General features: G+C 35.9%; 1 protein-coding gene across 8 annotated transcripts in view; it reads right to left on the reverse strand.

Moving 5' to 3' along the window:
* Nucleotides 1–23249, reverse strand: part of LOC145285901 (serine--tRNA synthetase-like protein Slimp) — a 378960-nt gene that overhangs the window by 35271 nt on the left and 320440 nt on the right. For 6 of the 8 annotated variants that reach the window (XM_080134372.1, XM_080134370.1, XM_080134371.1 and 3 more), the window contains 2 exons: nucleotides 20552–20626; nucleotides 13533–13692 (listed from right to left, as the gene is read on the reverse strand). In XM_080134372.1, the coding sequence (XP_079990498.1) occupies nucleotides 13648–13692; nucleotides 20552–20626 (120 nt within the window). In that variant the 3' untranslated portion in view covers nucleotides 13533–13647. Of the gene's footprint in view, nucleotides 1–13532; nucleotides 13693–20551; nucleotides 20627–23249 lie in introns of those variants that run through there. The other 2 variants (XM_080134374.1, XM_080134369.1) reach the window with 1 other exon arrangement.

The raw sequence follows: 23249 nt of genomic DNA on the forward strand, positions 1-23249 counted from the left end.
CAAAATTGTTTTTAAAAAGGCATAAAACCACATTATGCAAGGAGTTAAGAAAAGAAAAAATTTTAAGCTGAAAAAAAAAAAAAAAAAAGAAAAAAAAGCCAACAATAAATGTTATACGGATAGATTCCAACCCAAAAAACAGTAATTCTCTTCCCTTTGTCAGAAACATTGCTCATGGAATGTGAGGGCTAAAGGACAAAATAAGGGAAACAGAGAATGAAGAAGGGTCGTGAATTTTATAAAGAAAGAGTTGCAACGCAGATATCCATCCTCTGTCCTTGCTAGGCATGAAGAAAAATGGGTTACTATAATCTCTACTATTACATAAAAGTAACTTTGTGTGTGTTCGTTCCCTATGGACTCGAAAACGGCTGGGCCGATTTTTATTAAATTTCACACAAAAAGATTTCATGTGCCTGGCAGTGTTCTTAGATAGGGTTGTTTTTATCGAAATGTCTTTCAATAAGTATCAAGAAGGAACTGGCGATTTTGACCAAAGTTAACATCTTAAACAGCCTAACATCACAAGTGCATTTGAAAACTTTTATTACCACACAAGGCGAAAGGCTTGACATGTAAAATCTGCGGTAGATTCTTTGATTTGACAACGGCGCATTTTAAATGTTTCTGTTTAAAGAATAACTGAAGTATGCTACTTGACTTTTGCATTTTAAACTTTAATGCAAGCCATTATATATATAAAAAAAAAATCATAAAATCAACAGTAGATTCTCTACAGTGCAATGTAGACTACAATGTATTGTGGACCAAGTCACCACAAAAGGCATATGAGCTTCCTCTCAATGGACTGCGATGGGTCCCCAACTAGAGCAGGCAATCAATCAATTTGATTGAAAAATGGGCGATTGACAATAAAAATCTGAGAATGTGAAACATTGGTTGATCATCATTCAATCCCAGGTAACGGCGGGTCACCTTGCTAGTTTGGTTATAAGGATAGGCTTCTAGAATTTAAATCGGTTTAATTTCTCGTCTTAGAGGGCTTCATGTTTTGACAAACTTGTGAGCTTGACCTTTACTCCCGACCTGAAATGGAACACATATATCAAATTGCCAAGGTTACTGGAAAAATGGTAGGATCCTTCTGCCGCTCCAGTAGATATCTCACTCCTGATGCAATTCTCTATCTATATAAAAGCCAGGTACGGCCAAGGATGGAGTACTGTTGCCACATCTGGGCAGGAGCTGCTAGAAGCAGCTTATACTGCCGTGATAGAGTTAAAAATAGACTTCGTAGCCTAATGGGGGTGCCTTTTTTTCCTCCCTACAACCTCTTTCCCACAGAAGAGAAGTTGCGAGCATGTCTCTGCTTTATTGTTATTTTTATGGCAAGTGCTCGTCTGAGCTCCAATCTATGGTCCCTCCCCCCTCGCCAAACTTTTAAGAAAAACACTCATCTAGCCAAAACCACTATCAATAATTTACCAAACTCTTTATCTGTGCCTTAACCTAAATGCAGATTCCATAAAAAAAGCTTCTTTCTTAGAACTGCACGCCTGTGGAACTCTCTTCCATTTGCCTGCTTTCCAGCTGACTACTATCTGATTGTCTTCAAGTCCAATGTAAACAAATTCTTGATGAACCGTCCCCCTAAGTAATCCAATTTACAAAATTCCCACTACTTATGTTTACTACGCTATAATCACATTGACTAATGTATGCCCAGTAACCCTTATCCTCAAGGGGCTTCGGGGCCTTCATAAGTGGTGATTCCTGTCTAAAAAAATAAAAATAAAAACTAAAATAAATAAAAAATAAAAAAATAAAAAATTCAGACATGAATGGGAAAGAATTATATAAACAAAAAAACAAAAATATGTTGAGTCGGGTTAGGATTAAAGTTGAGTCAGTAGATATGGATGTGATATAAGTGCACGTTTGAATCACTTTCATCTCATCTCAATCCAGTCTTAATCAAGGGCGAGACATGGCTGTTTAAACAATGGCTGTTGCAAAAGAATGCGATAAGATTTAGACAGAAATGCCTCCCACACAATTGTTTTTACCAGATAACATCTCAATCATTCTACGAGTGAGAACACATTAGCACAAAAGAAAAAAAGATCTCAATTATATAATTTTCTGTGTCAAATGTGTTCTTTTCTTTTTACTGGGGAGTTTTCAATTGTAATGAATACATTTTTGTAGTACTGATTTATTGACATTTTTCAAAATGTATTATTATTTTTATTATTACTAGCGGGACCTGTGGAAATTCCACAGGGGACTCATTCATATGTAATATATTGATGTTGGCATTCTGTGGATGTTCAGTGTAAATGGAGACGCTCTGATATTATTGTAGCTTTTTTTTTTAAACTGCAAAAGTATTTATCTAAGCTAGCACGAACGCCCAGTAAAGCCCGGTCATAAAGTACGCTTAAATATGATATTTTAATTCTTGCAGATTTTGTATATATTATTATGGAGTTAATGTTCTATCGAGTTATATATATTATAAAGTTGTGATTTCAAAAACAAAAAAATATATCAATATGACTTGGGTGCATTGGCGTGAATCGAAACCAAATCCCAAACTTATGAAAATATATATATATAACTTGGGTTCCTTTAGTCATAATCAAAACCAAAACCAAAACTTATGAAGAATTCTTGATAAAATTACTTTAAAAAATAGATGACAAGTGCCATCAGCTATATTCGAAACCGAAACCAAAACTTATTAATTATTTATGACAAGAAATAGAAGAACATAACAATTAAATGACCTGGATGTAAGCATAACACCCAAAAGAACACACACGCTATCGTATTAATATATAGATTATTATTATTTTGTATTATTGTAATGTCGTAAACTTCGATTATCGATTTTCAATACTCATTGGAGGTATTCCGAAACAAAACTCATCTTAAAATACCCCTAACCAAATAAAGTGCATATGCATGAAATTTCAGAAATATTGGTTTCAATTGTTTTGGAGTCCATAGGAAACAACTCGCGTGTGTGCGCACACACACACACACACACACACACAAAGTGCTTTTTATAGATAAGTTGAGATCTGTTACTAAAGTTGTTGGAAAACTTTTTTTTTTATAACGGAGTCACCACTTATCAAAGCCTGAAAGCCACTCGAGGATAAGCTTTGAATGAGTGTTAGATGGTCAGTGACGTAATAGCATTGCGATCATAGTCGTAGAAATTGGGTAGAATTTGATTATTTAACCCTGCGTTAATCCCATGGGGTGTTTTTTTTTCACCCCAATTTTGCTTAAATGCTCATAATTCCAAGTTGGCAACTTGTTTATTTTCCTCTCTCCCAGTATTCTAACTCAGTGAGAGTATGGCACACATGGTATGGCACAGTTGTATTTCAGTTTGTTTTTGTTTTACAAGGTGGTTACCACTTATCAAGGCCCGGAAGCCACTCAGGGATAAGGGTTATTGCAGGTTCAGTACGTTAGTGTGGAGATTTAATAAAGTGTCTACTTAGGGGGGGGGTCATCAGGAGTTTGTTTACGTTGGACTTGAAGACATCCAGGTTGTAGTCAGGTGGGAAGCAGGCAGACGGAACAGTTCCACAGGCGTGCAGTTCTAAGAAAGAGGCTTTGTTCATGGAATCTTCGTTTTGATTTAGGCACAGATAAAGAGTGGGGAAAATTTTTGACAGTGGTTTCAGTTTTCCTTGGAGGTGAATCACATTGAAAGGTAATGTTTATGTAACGAACTCATATTCATTTTTCTTGTTATTTCAATTTATGGAAACATTTTGTGATAAAATTTGAAAGCACATATTCATTTTTTTTTTTTATTATTTATTTATTTATTTTTTCTATTTCAATTTATGGAAATATTTTGTGTTCATCATAGATATTAAAAAATAACACAAACTGATGTATCCTGTGGGTATTTTTAAATAAATGTGATCTAAATTTAAGATTTGAATTTTTTCCTTAGTTTTATAATTTATTTTATTTTATATTAATATCAACAAGATAAAAGTGGTTCAAACTGTTCGGCAGGGACTGTAGATATATCATGAATCAGCAGGATAATTATATTTTACAAAATAGTAACACTATAAACATTTTTGTATTGGGGTGAATGAGACTAACCATGTTTGGAACACCCCGATGATTAACGCAGGGTTAAAACATTTTTTTTAATACAGTTCAAATCCCTAGGAATATTAAGCTCAACATATCACAGACTTAGCACTTGTATAAGAAAATTTACCGATGGAAAATTCACAATTACAAAAAAGGATTAAACTGTATGATAGTGAAAAATAAAAAAAATTTTAAAAAAAACTTAATTTAATTGTGAAATTGAAAACGCGAATCATCAGCTGTTTACCATGTAGCTGTTTCAAAAATTTAAAAACAGGATTTGTTAAAGAGTATGGTGATCCCCTGGTTCAGTCAGGTGACCGCAGGCAGGCATTGCATGTGACGGAAGGACTCAACACCGGCCCATAAGTCCATGGAGGCTTGGTTTCAGAAACTCTTTAACAAATTACCATGTTGTAGTCAACTGGAAAGCAGGCCCCCAGTTTAGAGTTCCACAGGCGAGCAGTTCTAGGAAAGAAACTTTGTTCATGGATATCTCAAATGTTAGCACCAGGAAGGGGCTCCTTGATTTCTAAGACCTCACACTCAAGTAAAATATAAAATAAAAAAAAATATAGATGTTAAAACTTGAAAGTTTTAATGCATCTAAATAAATAGCAAATATCTACAGAGAAAAAAAAGCAAAAAAAAATAACAGACACTAATGAAATCTACTTCTTTGCTTTTCGTATCACTGGGCCAGTTCACATTTTTTTTTTTATATGAATACATTTTGTCATTTCCAGTTTAGCAAAGTCCCGCTCCCATCAACCTCATCTGGTTCGCACGTTAATTTCTTAGAAAAGCTAGCCACTGTTTTTACTCAGAAAATCGTTAACCTACTTTTTATTTATTTATTTATTTATTTATTTTTAAATTAGAAACATTTGTTTTCGATTTTTGAAAGAAATAAAACAGAAACCGGCATAGAATCTACATCTACACTGTTATAGAAAAGTCACTGTGTGTGTGCGGGTTCCTTCCTTATAGATTCTGAAACGGCTGAGCCCATCTTTTGCAAATTTCACACAAAGGTAATGTATATGTCTGGCAGTGTTCTTAGATATGTTTCGTACAGAAATTCGTCCGATAAGTATCGAAAACCGGAAAAAAAATCCAATTTTAAAAATAGCATTTATCTTTTATACTATATATATATATTATTATTATTATTATTATTAAAAATAGTATAAAAACTACACCCATGCATGTTTCTAACTCTCACCGTCATCATTATGGGTTAGAGCTAAAAGATGCATGTCCATGCACGTAATAATATTTAGCAATAAAAAAATAAATAAAAATATGTCCCATAAAAAAACAAGCGGCGACTCATTATTATATATATATATATATATATATATATATATATATATTAGACTACCCATGACCCGTTGGGTCAGTATGTTATATTAGCTATGGGATTCATGTATGAGCGTGACACTTGCGACGTAAAGAAAATACTTTTTTTTTTTTGACATAACAGAAACATTTCTATGAAAGTATATTAAAATGAAAAATCACGGATGGATCACTCAAACATGAAAAAAAAATTCTCCCTATTCGTGTAAAGTTACCTAGTTTTCCGAATAATCGCTCAAAAATCGAAAATTAAACATGGTTTTCCTACGAATCGAACACCGACGAAAGTCATTTAGCAGCATAAAACGCACATGAACCTACCGATGAGAAATATAAGAATGAAAAACCCATACTGGAATCCTTCAACCAAGTTATAGAAACTTAAAATCTAAAAAAAAAATAATAATTAATAAAACCTGAAGAAAAAAAATAAAACCTAAATAAATAAAATAAAATAAAACTAATATTGAAACAGATTAGTAAATTTGCCAACAAATTCACCGTTCTCACACAACCATTTTGTATCTAGAAATGTAAACAAAAAATAAAAAAAGGAAGGAAAAGGGACGTATAGAGAGTAGTAGTAGCATTAGTCTTGGCTTTACTACAATTGTTCTTATGTTTGTCAACGGGTTAAAGTTGTTTAGTTGTAAAAAAATAGCGACAGTATAGTTGTAATAAAGAATAGTTGCAAAATACCCCCCACTCTTCACATGTTAAATAATAATTTCGAAATAATAACGTTAATATTTCAGTGCGCAGGTCTGCAAAAGAAGCGATCAGCGTTTATTTGTTTATGCTGTTATGGGTTAATGTTTATGCGCGCATGCGCAACCGGATGTCGTAAACCGGAAAGTGGGTTACATCACTTGTTACAAGGTCATTTGAGTTTTATAATTATATAGAGAGATATATATATAATTTGAGGTTGCTATTTTTCAAAGGTAGGTTAACCAGTGAAATATAATGAGGTTAATACAAGAGTGCTCAATACCAAAGTAGAGCAAGTTACATTTTCAATTTGTCTTTACATAAGTAGTAATTTGTTGCTACACAGTCATAAGCATGTTTCGGTCTTCTAGTATTTTGGGAAGTGGGTCAGGGGCATTACCTCTTCAGACAAAAATACTTATTTTCGAATGCGGAATTCTTAATCTTAAGAAAATCACATTCGAAAATAAGCGTTGTCGCCTGAAGAGGTTTCTAGTTACTAAATACTAGAAGACCGAAACATGCTCATTACTGTGTAGCGACAAATTACTGCTTATGTAAAGACACATTGAAAATGTATATATGTGTGTGTGTGATTAACAAAAAGAGTTCATAGCTCTTTAAAATAAAACGCTAGAGTAGCGGAAAAAATAAATAACGTTTAGAAGCTGTTAATATCGCTAAAAACACAACAAATCATATATATATATATATATATATATATATATATATATATATATATATACACACACACAACAAATCATATTTACAGGGTGGAACGATAAAAGTGTCGCCCCCTAAAGAAAACAACACTACAGCTTTATTTTAAAACTTTTATTGGAAAAAATCAATTCAGGTAACTTGATTATGTAGTAGAGTTGCCATTTATTCATGTAGCCGCCTTCAGCCTCAATCACTACCTCAATATGGGTCTGGAACTGAGAACATGCCTTTTCCACAAGTGCTAGCAGGAGCTCGGCGAGTACTCAGCAGATGGTGGTGATCAGGCTGGCTTTGGTGTTGTGGGAGGTCATGTTGGTGATGTTCTCAACATATGACCAAACGAAGTAGTCCAGCAGGGAGGATGGGGGCCAGTGTGACAAGGGTACAAATTCGTAGCACTCCTTCTGGACTTACGAGCCGGTGTTGAGTCCTGCTTCCACACCCAATGCCTGTGTGCCTGCGGTCACCTGACTCCACACGGGGATCACCACACTAACAAATCCAGGTACACTTTGGTGTTAACTTTATAGCCGACTTTGAAGATGTGAGGTGGCATGATGTGGCCCTCACTTAAAACCACACCAAACATCATAACCGTGTCTGGAAACTCTGTTGTGCTGTGCTCTCAAGCATTGCACCATCTGCATTTTGAGGGTGCTGGCAATGGTCCTGTTGTCATAACTTGGATCGGTAGAGAGCATGAGTTGTACAGCGGCACATCTCCGATCTCGCTCATTAAACATTGTGTCACTTTCAGACATGATAGGAGACTCATATCGCTCTTGGGATTTGTACACAACTGGCCAACTAGTACCTAGATGGCCTGCAACAACAACAAAAAAGAAATGGTTTTCCTCAAACGGAAATGTAATCATGTTGCTTTTTCTAGGGCAACAATTGTATTGTTCCACCCTGTAGATTAAAAAAAAAAAAAGAAAGAAAAATGTTTACAGCGGAATATTTTACGTTACACCAGCCAAAGGAAATAATAAAATCTCAGCAAATCATTTCTTCTTAAATAAAAACAGATTTATTGTCATCTGGAGATATAGCTCAGTGGTAGAGCATTCGATTACAGATCGAATGATTCCCTGTTCAAGCCTGGGTGTACCTCACCATTTTATTTTAATTTTTTTTCTTATTAACAAGTTCAATTCACGATAAAAGAAGAGGCCCATTTAAAATCGCCGCAAATCATTTCTTCATTTGCATATTTAATCAGAAGTGACTTTTCTAGGGCATTCATCGTCAAGCCCAAATATCAGCTGACGTGATATTGTAAACAAACACGGATGGAATTTGATGAACGACATTATCATTATTAGTTTTTTTTATTTATTTATTTTTTTTTTTTTTTGCGAATTAGTCCACCGGGCAAATTATTCCTCGCAATATATAATAATCAAGGATTGATTCTATAACAATACATATGCAATCTGCATAAAGTAAAATATCATGTTTAAGCATATTGTATGACCGGGCAACGTCGGGCGTCCACCTAGTATATAATTTTGCACCTTTGCATTGCATGCACAGCTAAACATGACTGATGGTTTGGTTGTTTTGTTTTACGGCATATCAACCTTTTTGGGGAGTTATTTAATGCCGAATTTGGTCATTTTGGTAAAAGCTCTTATACTTCAAGTTCTTATATTTATTCGTCGTGTTTGGTTTAGTTGTTTTGTAGAGGATAATTGTTTTTGTTTTTAGATTTGCAGAACATGACTGAGTTTTGCAAAGGGAAAGGAAAAAAAAAACAATAACATTTCTTTTATGTTTAGACAGGTTCAAATTAATCAAACAGATAGGAAGGATGGTTAAAACCATATTTTCCCTCCTTAAGAATTATTATATTCTGAAGCCTTGGTAGAGCAAATAGTCTCAAAGAAAAAGCTAACTGAAATATCATCTACCCCAACTATAGGTCAAATAGTCTAGCAGCAGCAGCTACTGCAAATCATTGAGTAATTTGCAAAGAAAATTATAGAAAACTGGGATTATCTATACAATAGGTGTAGCGTAATCACATCGACACATTGTTTCCCTTTAAATCACCAATGTTAAGAAAAAATGGGCCTGGTCAGTCCTAAATGAGCTACCATTTGGGAATACCAGGTGCTGTATGAGCTATTTGCTGATCTTGGCATTGTTTTCAGTCTTCCTGGATTTTTCCTTGCCACTGGAATCAAGCAATGCCGATTCAAGAGAGTTGGTGGCTGGTGATTGTGCAACCCTTGCTTCACAATTATATGTGCTGAACAGAGGCTATGTCAGGTGCGGCACTTGAGGGTTTTTAGTTCTCTCCCACTGCAAGAACTGAGACACCAGGCTCAGAAATGGGATTAAGGAGTCAGTGGCCAAGAGGAGCACTAAGCTGCGAAAAAAGTGCTTGGGAAGCCTCGTCGGCATTCCTCGGTAAGAGCGCCTCAGGTGGTTAACAATAACTTATGCAAATTGGGGTAAAAACCACCAGGGTGGTCTTGTTAATATTAGGTGGGTGTAAAAAGAATATCGTTTTTTTTTTTTGACGGTCAACTATATAAAAACATTATTTTTGCACGCACCTAATATTAACAAGATCACCCTGGTGCTTTTTACCCCAATCTGCATAAGTTATTGTTAATAATAATATTCCTCGTGAAAAAAAAAAAAAAAAAAAAAAAAAAAAAAAAGCACCGGGGTGGTCTTGTTAATACATTAATATTTGCTTAACTAATTTGATTATCTGGTTATGCAAGTTCATGCAAGGATTTTTCTGTTGCTAAGCCAATATACAAAACTTGTTTCTTTGTAATCTCCTTTCAATTCCACTACCCCAGCAAACAAAATTCTAAGAAGCGGTATTCACAGAAATTACCAATCAAGGTTAACAGGAACAAAAAATAAAACCGGTTTTCTGATAACAAATGATAAAAAGCAGCTTTTATTGTAGCCAACGGCCGGATTAATACAGATTATATGGGATGTCAAATGGAAAATAAGAAATTGGATTTTTAAATTGTATAAATCCTTTGCAAGTAATCATCTCATCTAATTTATAAAACTCACTATGTCTGTCTGTCTGTTTCCATATTTTCAAACTCTATCTCTTCCGAAACTTAAAGTCGCAGAACGGCGCTAGGGGCCTCAAATGATTGGATGTTTTATGGGCCGTTCTTTTATGGGGTTTTAGCCGGTTAAAATAGTTTTTAAGGGGTCAAAAAAGGGTCAAAATTGAAACAAATCGTTAAACGTTTTGTACATTCATCTTAGTTTATTTTTAATCAATTCATATGCATGCCACAGTGGTAACGTCACCAGCTTTGAGTGCTACAGTTTTGCTTTCGGTTTCAATTCTAGCTAATGGCACCCAAATATTTTTTTTTTCTTACTTTTGAAATCACGACTCTATAATAATATATATGAAATTGGGACAAATTAAAATATCATATTTAAACATATTTTACGACCGGGCAAAGCCAGGCCGCCTCCCTTGATAATGAAAAAAAAGCTTTGGTCAATGACATCTAAATTTTTCAAATCATTTCTTTTTTTAACAAAAACAGATTTATTATCTGGAAATATAGCTCAATGGTAGAGCATTTGACTACAGATGGAAAGATCCCTTGTTCAACCCCGGGTGTACCTCACCATTTTATTTTAATTTTTTTCTTATTAATGAATTATATTTACGATAAAAGAAGAGGTACCATTTAAAATCGCCACAAATCATTTCTTTGTTTGCATATTTTAAAACTAAACATTAATCAGAAGTGACTTTTCCAGGGCATTCATCGTCAAGCCCAAATATTAGCTGACATGATATTATAAATAAACACAGATGGAACAACATTATCATTATTATTTTTTTTAAAATAACCCACCCACCCCCAAAATTAAAGAAATTATAAACATTAAAATGAAAAGAAAAAAATGTTAGCCATTTTTTTTTTGATAATTTCTTACAGGAGTGATGCTCTCGATTTAAAAACTTTTCAACAGTTACTGAATGTCTCCTTAAGCACTCTCACATGTTCACTAATACAGAGAAAACTCCCTGGTTAATACATTTTATTTATTTATTTATTTATTTTTTTTTTTTTACATTTTCACCCCAAACAAGGCAAATTCCCACTTTGGCGTAGGGGGCTACTATCAGAGGCAACAACTACAGGGGTGCTATGTAGAGATTTGGGCAGCAAGATGTCGGTTCACGTTACACTTGAACTTCTGCATGTCAGTACTGTTGGGGAAGCAGGGACCTGGAATCGAATTCCAAAGTCTGGCGGTTCTGGGGAAGAAACTATTGGAGTAGAAAGATCTTTTACATCTAGGGACCTCTACAGTGTCGGGGTGGGATTTAGCAGCCTGTCAGGTTTGTCGAGGGAGCTCACATCGTGGGGGCACAAGTGCTTGCAGTTCATCAGAGCATTCACCACTAAAATACTTGTAGAACAGGCAGAGGGATGCAACATTTCGTCGATGGGACAGAGGCTGAAGCTTAGATGCCAATTCAGGGCCTATCAGGTTTGCGACTCTCTTTTAAACCCTGTCAAGGAGCGAGAGACTAGTAGCAGATGCACCAGCCCAAATATGACAGCAATACTCCATACATGGGCGAATGGTTGTCTTATAGAGGTACAGGATACCTTCGGGTGTTAGTAGTTGTCTAGCACGGTAGAGAGAGCCCACCTTTCTTGCAACGGCCCTGGCAATGCTTTCAATGTAATTGTTCCAACTCATGTTTCCTGTGAACGCTAGGCTAAGGAGTTTGAAAGATGTACTCTCAGATAAAGAGTCGTTGGCCATTGCTATAGGTGGTAGAGAGGGTTTCTTGTAATTATTGAATGAAACTAGTTTAGTCTTGGCGGCATTGAATGTGACCATACATTTTTGTCCCCATTCCACTACAGATTGGAGGTCTTCCTCTAGTGTTTTTGCCATTTCTTTAGATATGTGTTCATTTGTCTTCCTGCTGTGCCTGTTACAGAGTGTGGTGTCATCAGCATATATACCCATCTCGGAGGCAATTTTGTCGGGGAGGTCATTTATGAATATCAGGAACAATAGAGGTCCAAGGATAGAACCCTGGGGCACTCCCGCATTTATATCATATTGTTTAGATGTACGACCGTCGAGGACAACCTGGATTTTTCTCTTATCTAAGAAGGATTTAATTATGTTAAGTATTCTACCAGTGATACCGTATGATCTAATTTTCCTGAGGAGACCCTCATGCCATACCCTGTCAAAAGCCTTAGATATATCTAGAGCTACCGCTCTGCCCTCCTCCACATTGTCCAGTGAATGGTATATACGTTCAGAGATTACAATTAGGATGTCTGCTGTGGAACAGGCTTGTCTAAATCCATATTGTTGATCAGTCAGAAGTTTAGCATCTGTAAGGTGATGGACTAGAGCATTGTTAATTAAGGTCTCAAATATTTTGGCAAAAAGTGGGAGGAGGCTAATGGGGCGATAATTTAATGGGTCAGTCCTTTCGCCAGACTTCTTGAATACTGGTACAACAGAAGCAGTTTTCCAACAGCCCGGAAAGCAAGCTTCATTAAGGCATTTGTTGTAGAGTTTGGAGAGAACTGGAGCTACTTCGGCTGAGCATTTTTTTAATAGCACAGCTGCCTTGAGTACCTTCCTTAGGTAATTTCCCTCCACACACACACACATACACACATATATATATGATGATTGCAACGTCTTGTCAGACGAGTGCCCCTCCCTTAGACACTTAAAGTCCATGAGCCCAAAAATGACTTCCCTCGCCACAGGACCATTTTAATAGACAAATGCCTGAGAGAGTATCTATACACAGATGATGTTACAGAGTCTTAGCTTTGTACGACAGCTAAGTCTCTCTCTCGGTTCAAAATGTTGAGATCCAGCAACAAGCAAGAGCAAGATAGCCAGCAACAAGTTAAACTGAAGACCAGCTTAATGCAGGTACTGGTCTCCCGCTTTATGTTTTTTTTTAAATCAGAGATTTGCTTCTCCCAGAAACCTTGCCTTCACCACAGCTTACAGGAGCCCTCTCCACCCCAACACACACACAAACACACACACAAACACACACGGTGCTAGTTGGCCGTTGACCCTGAAAAATATATATATACACACATGTTAAAAATGACCTTGTGGCATATATTGGCGTTGTGCAAAGGGAGACAAATACGCATTAAAATAGTGTACGAATGCAAAGAATGAGTAAATTAATTTTTTTATTTTAGATTGAGATCGCTTTTCAGTGAGTGTTTTCAAACCTACTTATTTTTAATATAAGGAATCTACCATGTGAGCATTTCATGCATGCGCAGCCATGAAACAGTTGACAAACAGATAAAAATCCGATGACCACCACGTACCAACTTTTCCAATTTTAACTCCTTAGTAGCCCTTTTTTTTTTCCAGATGAAAAACAATTAAAAATTTTTCCACATGTCTGAATACCCTATATACCAAATTTCAAGTCTGTAGAACAAAAATCTGTTGAGTATATAGGTTGAGAAGTGTCCACACACCAACACACACACACACAAATTCTCACTTTTATAGATATATAGATAACACCTACAGTTTAGAAACCTATCGATGTCAAAAAAGAGAAAAAATGAAAATATGAATCATCAAAAAAACAAAACAAAAAAAACTATTGTTTAAAAATTGATTTTATTCTTTATTTTGTTCCACTTCATCATCAACTTTCAAATGATTGGACAATAACTACTTACGTCAGATCAAATAAAAACAATTTTTGAATTCGGGTCAACAAATGTTTCTTCCAGCCAGAACAGGTAATTGAAATTGTGACTAAAAATAAAATAGATAAATAAAATATCTTTACAAATATGTTTGTCTTTGTATCCTATAAGAATTCAGAAATGTGACATTTAGTAGAAATGATCCCCAAATGCTCTAAGGTTACATATATATATATAATAGGACAACAATATATATATATATAATAGGACAACAAGAGTATGAAATGAAGACACAAAACTATATATAGGTAGATATAGAATGGATCATTTATTGAATAATAGAATATAGGCAAAATTTGGGGGATAGAAGGGACTCTTTATGCCAGGGCATTTTGAAGCCTATTGCTTCTCATCAGAAGAGTAGAGAAGGTGCTAGGTAGCATGGGAGAGATGCGGCGTCTAGCGTAAGGTTCATTAGTTGGTTGGTTGTTTGTTTTTGTTTTACGGCATATCAACCCTTTCTAGGTCATTTAATGCCGATCCAGTGATTTTGAAGAAAAAGTTTTTCATAAAATATATTTGTTTTTTTTTTTCAAAAAAGTTTCTATTTAACCCATAGCTGGGACCTTAACAGGTACTACCACTCTGGATCAGAATGGACCTGGGAACAATGGCAATTAAGGGGTGGCTCCACACTCCCCAAAGCCCACAAGCTGGGGCCTCACCATCGGATATAGTTTAAGGTCATATCCAGGACTAGGTTCATTAGGGATGAAAAAAATTAAGAGGAGTTATAGAATGTTGGGGGAAGCTTTATTGAATCCTAAATAAATAAGGATAAGCTTATTATATATAGTATGATATATAAGAATATAAATTAACATATTACTGAGATTAAGGGGTATATGTGTTATGGTTGAGTAGGAGGTGTATTGTTGCTTTGTGGTAACTTATTTTAACGGTTTGTGGGGTGTCTATTTTCTATGGAGTGGGTAATTTTGATTAATTTGGGGGGGGAGGGGTATGTAAGGTTGTAAAACTGAAAGGTAATATGCGGCAATATATTTATAAGTGTCTACTGTTATGATATAGGGAGTATGATCATAAGGGGGCGGTTAGGGTGACAATGACTATGAGTGCGTATAACTTGATGTAAAAGCTTAAGTATACATATTGATGCTAAAATGGGGGAGTAAGGAAACCATAGCTACCTATGAGAGTGGTAAAAATATACCAAATAATAGTAGGGTAATTATAATAGTGCGGAAGATAATAGTAAAATAGTAATGACAAATATAATAATAGTAGTAATAATAAAGTTGAAAATAAATTAGATGTAAAATTGAATATAAAAAATTAATATAAAATAAAAAAAAATTAATATTAAGAAAAATAAAATAAAATAAATAAAATAAAGGCAAAATTAAAATTAAACATTAAATATAATATTACATATTATAGTTGTGATAAATTTAAATTCAAAAGTACTGTTAATAACTGAAGATGGAGATAATGGTAGCAATTATGGTAGCAATGACGGGAGTGATAATAATGATATCAATTATAATGATGATTATAATGATAATAATGACGATAAAAACAATAATAATAATAACAATAGAAATAACGTTAAAAACAAAGGCAGTAGTAACAATACTTCTACCACTACTTCAACATCACCACCACTATTAGCAATAATAATAATGTAAATATTGCTAATACTAAATTATTAGGGGGTGCATAAAAGAAAGGGATACAGACAAGTGGGGGAGGGGTTAGAATAGCAGGAAATGGGGTTGAGGAATGAGGGGTGAGTGGACTCGTATAAAATAAAGTAAAATAGAGAATATATATATATATATATATACACATACACGCATACACATACATATATCCGTATTAAAAAAAAAAAAATAGATGTATAATAAGCTGGGAAAGCGTAAGAGTTCAGTGAACAAAAGGCCCTTGGGTATAAATTAAAGGATGCTTCACCAGGAACGGTAGTTTCAAGCGTCCACCTTAAACTTTAAATTTCTTGAAGTTCGATTATAAAGGCCATCAAATTTATGTTTATATAGACAGGCCAGGCCTAGAAAGTTGAATACATACTTTCTCGTTTATGAACACGAGGTACAGGTCCATCGAATCGCCATAACTACTTTATGTGGTAGTTTTAATCTCCAAGAGATCCAAAGGAATAGTTTACAGCAGTCCTTTAAATTTCCATATTTCTCCAAATATTTTTTTGGGGTGTGGTCTTCCATGGATGTTTTAGTTTGGTGAATTCTTATTCCGGCTAATTTGGCTGGCAAAAAAATGTATTTTTTCAACGGAGGCTCTTATGGTGGAAATTACCCAATGCTGGATTAGTTCAACTGTGTTCAAATTTAGGTTATATTATCAGTAGGAATTAGCATCTAGATGGAACACTTAGCTGGTAGTCGGAGGGGGTAGGAGAGGGATGGGGATATGTCTGTATGGGTGACGGGGGTGGGTTGGGTTGAATCGGTGGGGGAGCTTGTTTTTTGTTTTTTTACACGGTGGTCACCATTTATCAAGGCCCGGAAGCCACTCAGGGATAAGGGTTCTTGCAAGTACAGTACGATAGTGTGAAGATTTAATGAAGTGTTTACTTAAGAGGGTGGTTCATTAGGAATCTGTTAACATTGGACTTGAAGACATCCAAGTTGTAGTCAGGTGGGAAGCAGGCAGACGGAAAAGAGTTCCACAGGCGTGCAGTTCTAAGAAAGAAGCTTTATTCATGGAATCCACGTTTTGACTTAGGTACAGATAGAGAGTGGGGGAAATTTTTCATAGTGGATTCAGCTAGACGGGTGTTTTTTGTGAAAGATTGGCAAGGGGGGACCAGAGATTGGAGTTCAGACGAGCACCTGCCATGGAAATAACGATAAAACAAGGATAGGCTTGCAACGTCTCTTCTGTGGGAGAGAGGTTGCAGGGAAGAGAAAAGGGCATCCCCCGCTAAGCCACGAAGTCTATTTTGTACTCTGTCAAGGCAGGATAGGCTGTTTTTAGCAGCTACTGCCCAGATGTGGCAGCAGTACTTGGCTTTTTGCAGATAATTTTGGATATATTATTATTTATCGCCAGTAGGGTTTAGGGGTGGTGGTTAGATAGTTCTAAATTTAGGTTTTAAGCCTTTAGCCCTGTGAGGTGGTTTCTAAGTTATATTTTCATTGGGCCTGGATTTTATATTGTTTAGGTTATATTCTCAATGTGGAATTGATCTCTCTCTTTTCCTTTTACATTAAGCTATATATATATATATATATATATGTATATGTATATATATATATATATATATATATGCTTTGGCCAAGATCAAAGTGTAGTATCTGTTCTGATGCTACACTTCACTTTTTTGTTCTCGGTTAGTGGAGGAGAAATTCTTCATGACTGAGAAAAATTTTATTTTTGTCCCTTTCTCCATGTTAAAAAACGACCTTGGTGTCAAACTCTGCCCTCGCGGGGAGGCAAGTAAATAGGAACGATATAGCTACATTGTAAGTTCCAAGGTTTGTTTAATTTTATCAAAATTTTGGTACATTTTATAAATCTGTTTCATCATGAACAAAAACATATGCATATATATATATATATATATATATATATATATATATATATATATATTGAGCATTTTTTAATGATCATGTGAGTTTCATTGGATTTACATATAGGAAACTAATTAGTACAACCATCCATAATTATTTGATTAGTGCGTTTGCAATGAAATAAATAGCCCAAACAATGTGTCAAAATTATTATTTTAGTAAGAGGGGGAGGGCAATAATATGGGTTAAATCATGGGAAATGATCGTCGAAATTAGTAACATATTCAAGAATTATGAAAAATTATGAAATGTGAGTTATTTGATTGGTGTGTTTTTAATGAAATAAACTGGCCAGATAATGTCTCCAAGTTATTATTTTAGTAATAGGGGGCGATAATGTGGGTTAAATCATAAAAAAAGATGGTAGAAATTAGCAACATATCCAAGAATTATGCAAAATAATAAAATGTGAGTTATTTGATTGGTGTGTTTTTAATGAAATAAACTGGCCAGATAATGTCTCCAAGTTATTATTTTAGTAATAGGGGGTGATAATGTGGGTTAAATCATGAAAAAAGATGGTAGAAATTAGTAACGTATCCAAGAATTATAAGATTCAACGATATGACACCAACTGGTGTCATGAATGCATGCAGCGAGGTGCATATTGCAGTGAGAGGGGGTGTGTTTGACCGAACGGGATGGTGTGAGGGAGTGCAGAGAGATGCAAAACCTTAGCTAGGAAAATAGGACCAGCCGCCGATGTGTCATTGTAAGCTTGTTAGACGCAAAGCAGATGTTGTGTTGCCTCAAAAATGGAGACAGATTATCTACATGTCAAAAGAGATGGTCTTGTTTTTCAAATAGAGAAAGAGATGGCAGAAGAGGGGGGGGGGTGTTGATGTCTGGTTGGGGCTCGGGTGTCATTTCCAAAGTAAAGGACAAAACAGGTAGGGGGCGAGATGTGACCCGATGGGGACCGGGCGATACCGAGTGACCTTGCTAGTCGACACGAATTCAGAGGAATTCGCACGGCTGAATTCTAATGATGATGATTTGATATTGTTTAAACAGAAATGTCTATGGGATTTTGTCAGAAAGAAAAAGAACAAATGATAATGGTTTTATCTCATTGCTGTTATATATTTGTTAACAACGAAAAGGTTGTTTTTAAACCCTCTGTTGAGGGGTATGAAGAATGGGGGTCAAGGGTAGGGGTCGCCGCCAAGCATTGTTCAACTTGGAGTGACTAATCACGCCTAATTGGTAATAAGTAAAAACCTCAGTGCAGGTGGGGGTTGAGGTTTGGTAGAGATAAACTCTAAGAGAAAGAAAGAAAGGTGTTTGTAACCACTCTCTGAACGAGCGATGGGGTTGGATTTAGAAAAAGGAATTCTAAAAAGAGAAGAGTCGTAACCAGTAAAGCGAACGGCTGGGCTTGTCAAGCGCTCCCAGTTTGGGAGCCCTTCAGGGCCTGATGTTATGATGGGAACTAGCCTATGTTAATGGGAACTCTGTGACCTTACTGGTCTGGTCTTACATCATTTCACTGCTATAGTCAGTCGCCTCAAATTAGACAGTAGTTGTTATGAAGTAATGAAAACAATAAATAGTTTGTTACTGTTATAACCCGAAGTTCTCTTTGTTGTGGTAAGGACTCTTGATTTTGCAGCAAGCCGCAAGGACCAGCGGAGTGATTGATGTACCCGGAGACTACCTAAACATGGAAAGAAAGACGATTCGATCGAGAGGAAAAGCGCCCCTCCATGAAAACACAGTGGGTAAGGACGATCAACAGGCCAACTTGTAATGAGACAAGGTACGATCGAAGAACACCTGCCACATCAGGTGGAATCCGACGAGGTTAAGGATACCCGGTGTGGTTGTAACGGTGGGAATGCAGGTGCAGGTACCGTCATCGTTATAACAAGATACACAAATATATACTAGCAGAATGCCCGGAGTAACCCAGGATTGAATGAGATACATGCAAATGTATGCTAACAGAATACACGGGCGTCTGGGATTGTATGAGATAGATTCAAATATATACTAGCAGAATACCTGGCGTTGTCTGGGATTGAATGAGATTGATTGAAATATATACTAGCGGAATTCCTTGTGTCACCTAGGATTTACGGAGATTGATGGAGATATATACTAGCAGAATACCTGGCATTGCTCTGGATTGAATAATGTAGGTTAGAATATATACTAGCAAAATACCCAGCATCGCTTGGAATTGAATGAGATACGTGAAAATATATATTAGCAGAATACCCGGCATCGCTCTGGATTGAATGAGATAGGTGGAAATATATAGAATACCAGGTATCATCCTAAATTTTATGAGGCAGATTCAAATAAATACTAACAGAATACCTGGCATCGCCTGGGATTGAATAAGATAGGTACAAATACAGAATAGACCAATACTTGGCGTCGCTCGGGATTGTATAAGATGGCTGCACATATACACTAGCAGAATACCCGGCATTGCTCAAGATTGAATGACCGTACACTTATTTATGGGACGTGGAGTCGCCCATCCGCTATGGATAGGACGTGGACTCGTCCATCCGCTATGGATAGGACGTGGACTCGCCCAGCCGCTATGGATAGGACGTGGACTCGCCCAGCCGCTATGGATAGGACGTGGACTCGCCCAGCCGCTATGGATAGGACGTGGACTCGCCCATACGCTATGGATAGGACGTGGACTCGCCCATCCACTATGGATAAGACATGGATTCGCTCATCCGCTATAGATAAGGCATGGACTCGCCCATCCGCTATGGATAGGAAATGGACTCGCCCATCCGCTATGGATAGGAAATGGACTCGCCCATCCGCTATGGATAGGACATGGACTCGCCCATCCGCTATGGATAGGACATGGACTCGCCCATCCGCTATGGATAGGACATGGACTCATGATTAACCTAAAACTTTCAGAAACTGATTTCCAAACTAACTTGTTTCTGGCCAGGTTTGTATTCATCCCGCTTCCTCTCAAATCCATCTTGATCACTCCCCCCCCATGTTTTCTTTGGCCTTTTTCCTGCCAACTAACCCTGCTACCTCAACTGTTCTACACTCATTAAGCAAAACATTCTCCTCTATGTTCTCCATATAACTAAACCACCAAAGCCTATGGTGTCACACACATACCACCCAGGTCTTTAATCTTCCTCTGAGATTACCAGATCTAAGCATACCTTTAAGACACACATTAAATATCTATTGTATCATATTCGTATCATTTATTATCATGTAACACATGTCCTCAACCCTCTATGTCCATAAAACACAAACCAATTTTCATTAATGATCCTAAATCCTGATAGAATTTACCATGGATTTTGACAGTAAAGATTAAAAAAAAAAACATTTCACCTGTTCATTCGATATTTTCTCATATTCCATCAACAACGCAAATAACTTGGACATATCAAGGAATTCTGCATGGACCTACAAAAACAAAATGATTAGGTAGAAGAAATAGGTTAATTCAATTCGATGCAATTACAACACGTTTAATTCATTTAGATAAATAAATGCAAAAAAAGTTGGCATATTTCTCACGCTAGCGATAAACTCAAAACACCCTATTTCTAGTTAAATCAACTTTCCAAACCTTTTTCTTTTTATACAGGTTACAGCAGAAATATTTCTCATATTTTCACATGTGATCTTCCCAGTTGCACTCAAGTATTTTCTGAGCAATCAGTAATTTGTATGGATAGAACTACATTTCAGTGTGTAGAATTCTTTTGACGGTTTGATCAGAAAATTTCAAGGCATGTTTGCGAGTTGAACATGCAACAGACTGAGTAACAGAAAGTCTCACAGCTCGAATAGGTAGGTGTTCAAGCTCTTCGAGGCCTTCCAGGTAGATTTAAGTGCCAAACATGTAGCTCTGAAATTTGTATTGATTTTTATCTGGAATAGCATCATGTCGTTCTAACTTGTAATAAATTCGGAAATCTCTTCGCGTTGCAGTTACTGATTCACCATTCTTCAAAAACATTTCTGCAGTAAAAGCACGATGTGCACCAGTCCACATCGTAATGCTCAATGAGGCTACCTGAATAAAAATATGCTATTAGCTAAATGAAAGCATAAGTTCATTAGCAACATATAGTTGAAAGTTTAAAATGTGGGACGTATTGCTTTCGCACCCTTTATATTGCTTATGCATATGCGATGTTAATTGCAAGGTTAACTAATTTGCATATTTGTTTTGATAAAGGATATTTTATTAATTAACTATTTTTTTTTTTAATTCAATGATTGTATTGATTTCAATAGCCTTAATGGGAGTGATAGTGGCAAAATGCTTAGCAACAGACTACAAATCTTGGTGCACCAAGTTCGAATCCAGTTTGCTGCATAGAAATACTTTCATAAAACTAGCACTTGACCTTGTGTCTAACCTCTTGAAAAGGAGGCAAACAAAATAGCAAATAGTTCTGTTTCACATCATACAAGATGCCTTCAATAAATTTCCAGACTTTTTTTGTATAGCCATTTTTATTGATAGTATGTGTGGTTAAACACACTTAAAAAATGCATTCATTTCTTGCTTAAAAAAAGATAAATAAATAAAAACCCAATTACGTGCACAAAAAGAAGTAAGCCGCAAAGATTTTAAAAAAAAAAAAATGGGCATGCAAATTCTGCGAGGAAGAAAACTTGTTTGGAGGACGTAATTGAAAGCATACCACATGACAAAGATGTGCACTTTTTAACCAATCAACACTCAAAGAATGACTTCATTTTCAAACCTTTTTCCCACCTTGTGCCTGGGAGCCTATCGAAAAATATATAAACGATGAGTGAACTCTTCTCAACCTCATTCCCTCACTCACTCTTTGCTCTTTCTTGCGTCAACGTCTTCATTGCTACTTCCTCGTCAACATGACAAAACCCACCTATTATCACGTATGCATGTACACACACAGAGAGAATAATGCAGACATTCAGCCATGCACACAAACATGTACTTTCCACCTCTCTTTTCTCTTACCAAGGTCGTCGTTGCTACCTGTTCTCACCAGCATGATAAGACACACCTATTCACATGCACGCACGCATGCACAGAGAGAATAATGCAGATATTCAGCCACACACAAAGACATTTATTTCCTCTTTCTTTCTCATATCACAAAGAAAAAGTAAGCCTGTTTTCCAGCTAAGAAAACAAAGGACATTCTCTGTTTTTTTTCTTTCGATACAATGAACAGTTTAAATAACTTTCAAATTTATAAGAACTGTCTACCAAGACACACTTTTGGGCACTGAAAAATGATTCGTTTTTTTTTTTACTTGTTATTTTTTGTGTAAATAAACAAAGTTTATTTCGCATATTTGATTTGATTTTTTTTTTTTTTTGTGGTGGAAAAAGGGATCATTTCAATGACTTTTAAACAGGCTATGTCAATGTGAAATCATCCCTTTCCCCATGTTAAGAATGGTTTGTAAATAGAAAGTTACTCTTGAAATGGGAAGAGAGAGAAAACACCATGTTTTGAATCTGCTGGCAGTTCTGAAAAAGAAGTTTTGTTCATGGAATCTGCATTTAGAGTTAGGCACAGTTAGAGAGTGGGGGAAATCGTATATACTGGTTGTAGCTAGTCGACTAGTTTTTTTTGTGAAAGTTTGGCAAGTGGGAACCATAGATGCCAGGAGATAACAACACAAGATTGCTGGATATTAGGTTGTAAACGCGATAAGTATGTAATTGTTGTTATCAACCTGAAATCATTCTTATCGATGGATGAACTTGACTTCTACCTTCCGATAGATTGATACCACATATATATTTTTTCATATATAGCAATCTTCTGGATAAATAGAACTTGATAGTGAAGGTAGATATCTCTTTTGAAGATGACCTTCAAAATGAAAACCCAAAATAGACAAGTTCATATCAATATGATACATGGTGTTGCCGCAAGAATGTTCACATGTCAACTGTTGAGATATTATGTTGAACAAAGGTGGCGGCAGTAAATCAAATCGGCGAAGAACTAAGTTTATTTTGAGCATATGTTATTCTTAGGATAGAGGAATTTTTTTGTATGTCTATATA

Source organism: Euprymna scolopes, chromosome 10, assembly GCF_053919585.1.
Source record: "Euprymna scolopes isolate OS-2025 chromosome 10, ASM5391958v1, whole genome shotgun sequence".
In the NCBI taxonomy this organism is placed as follows: domain Eukaryota; kingdom Metazoa; phylum Mollusca; class Cephalopoda; order Sepiida; family Sepiolidae; genus Euprymna; species Euprymna scolopes.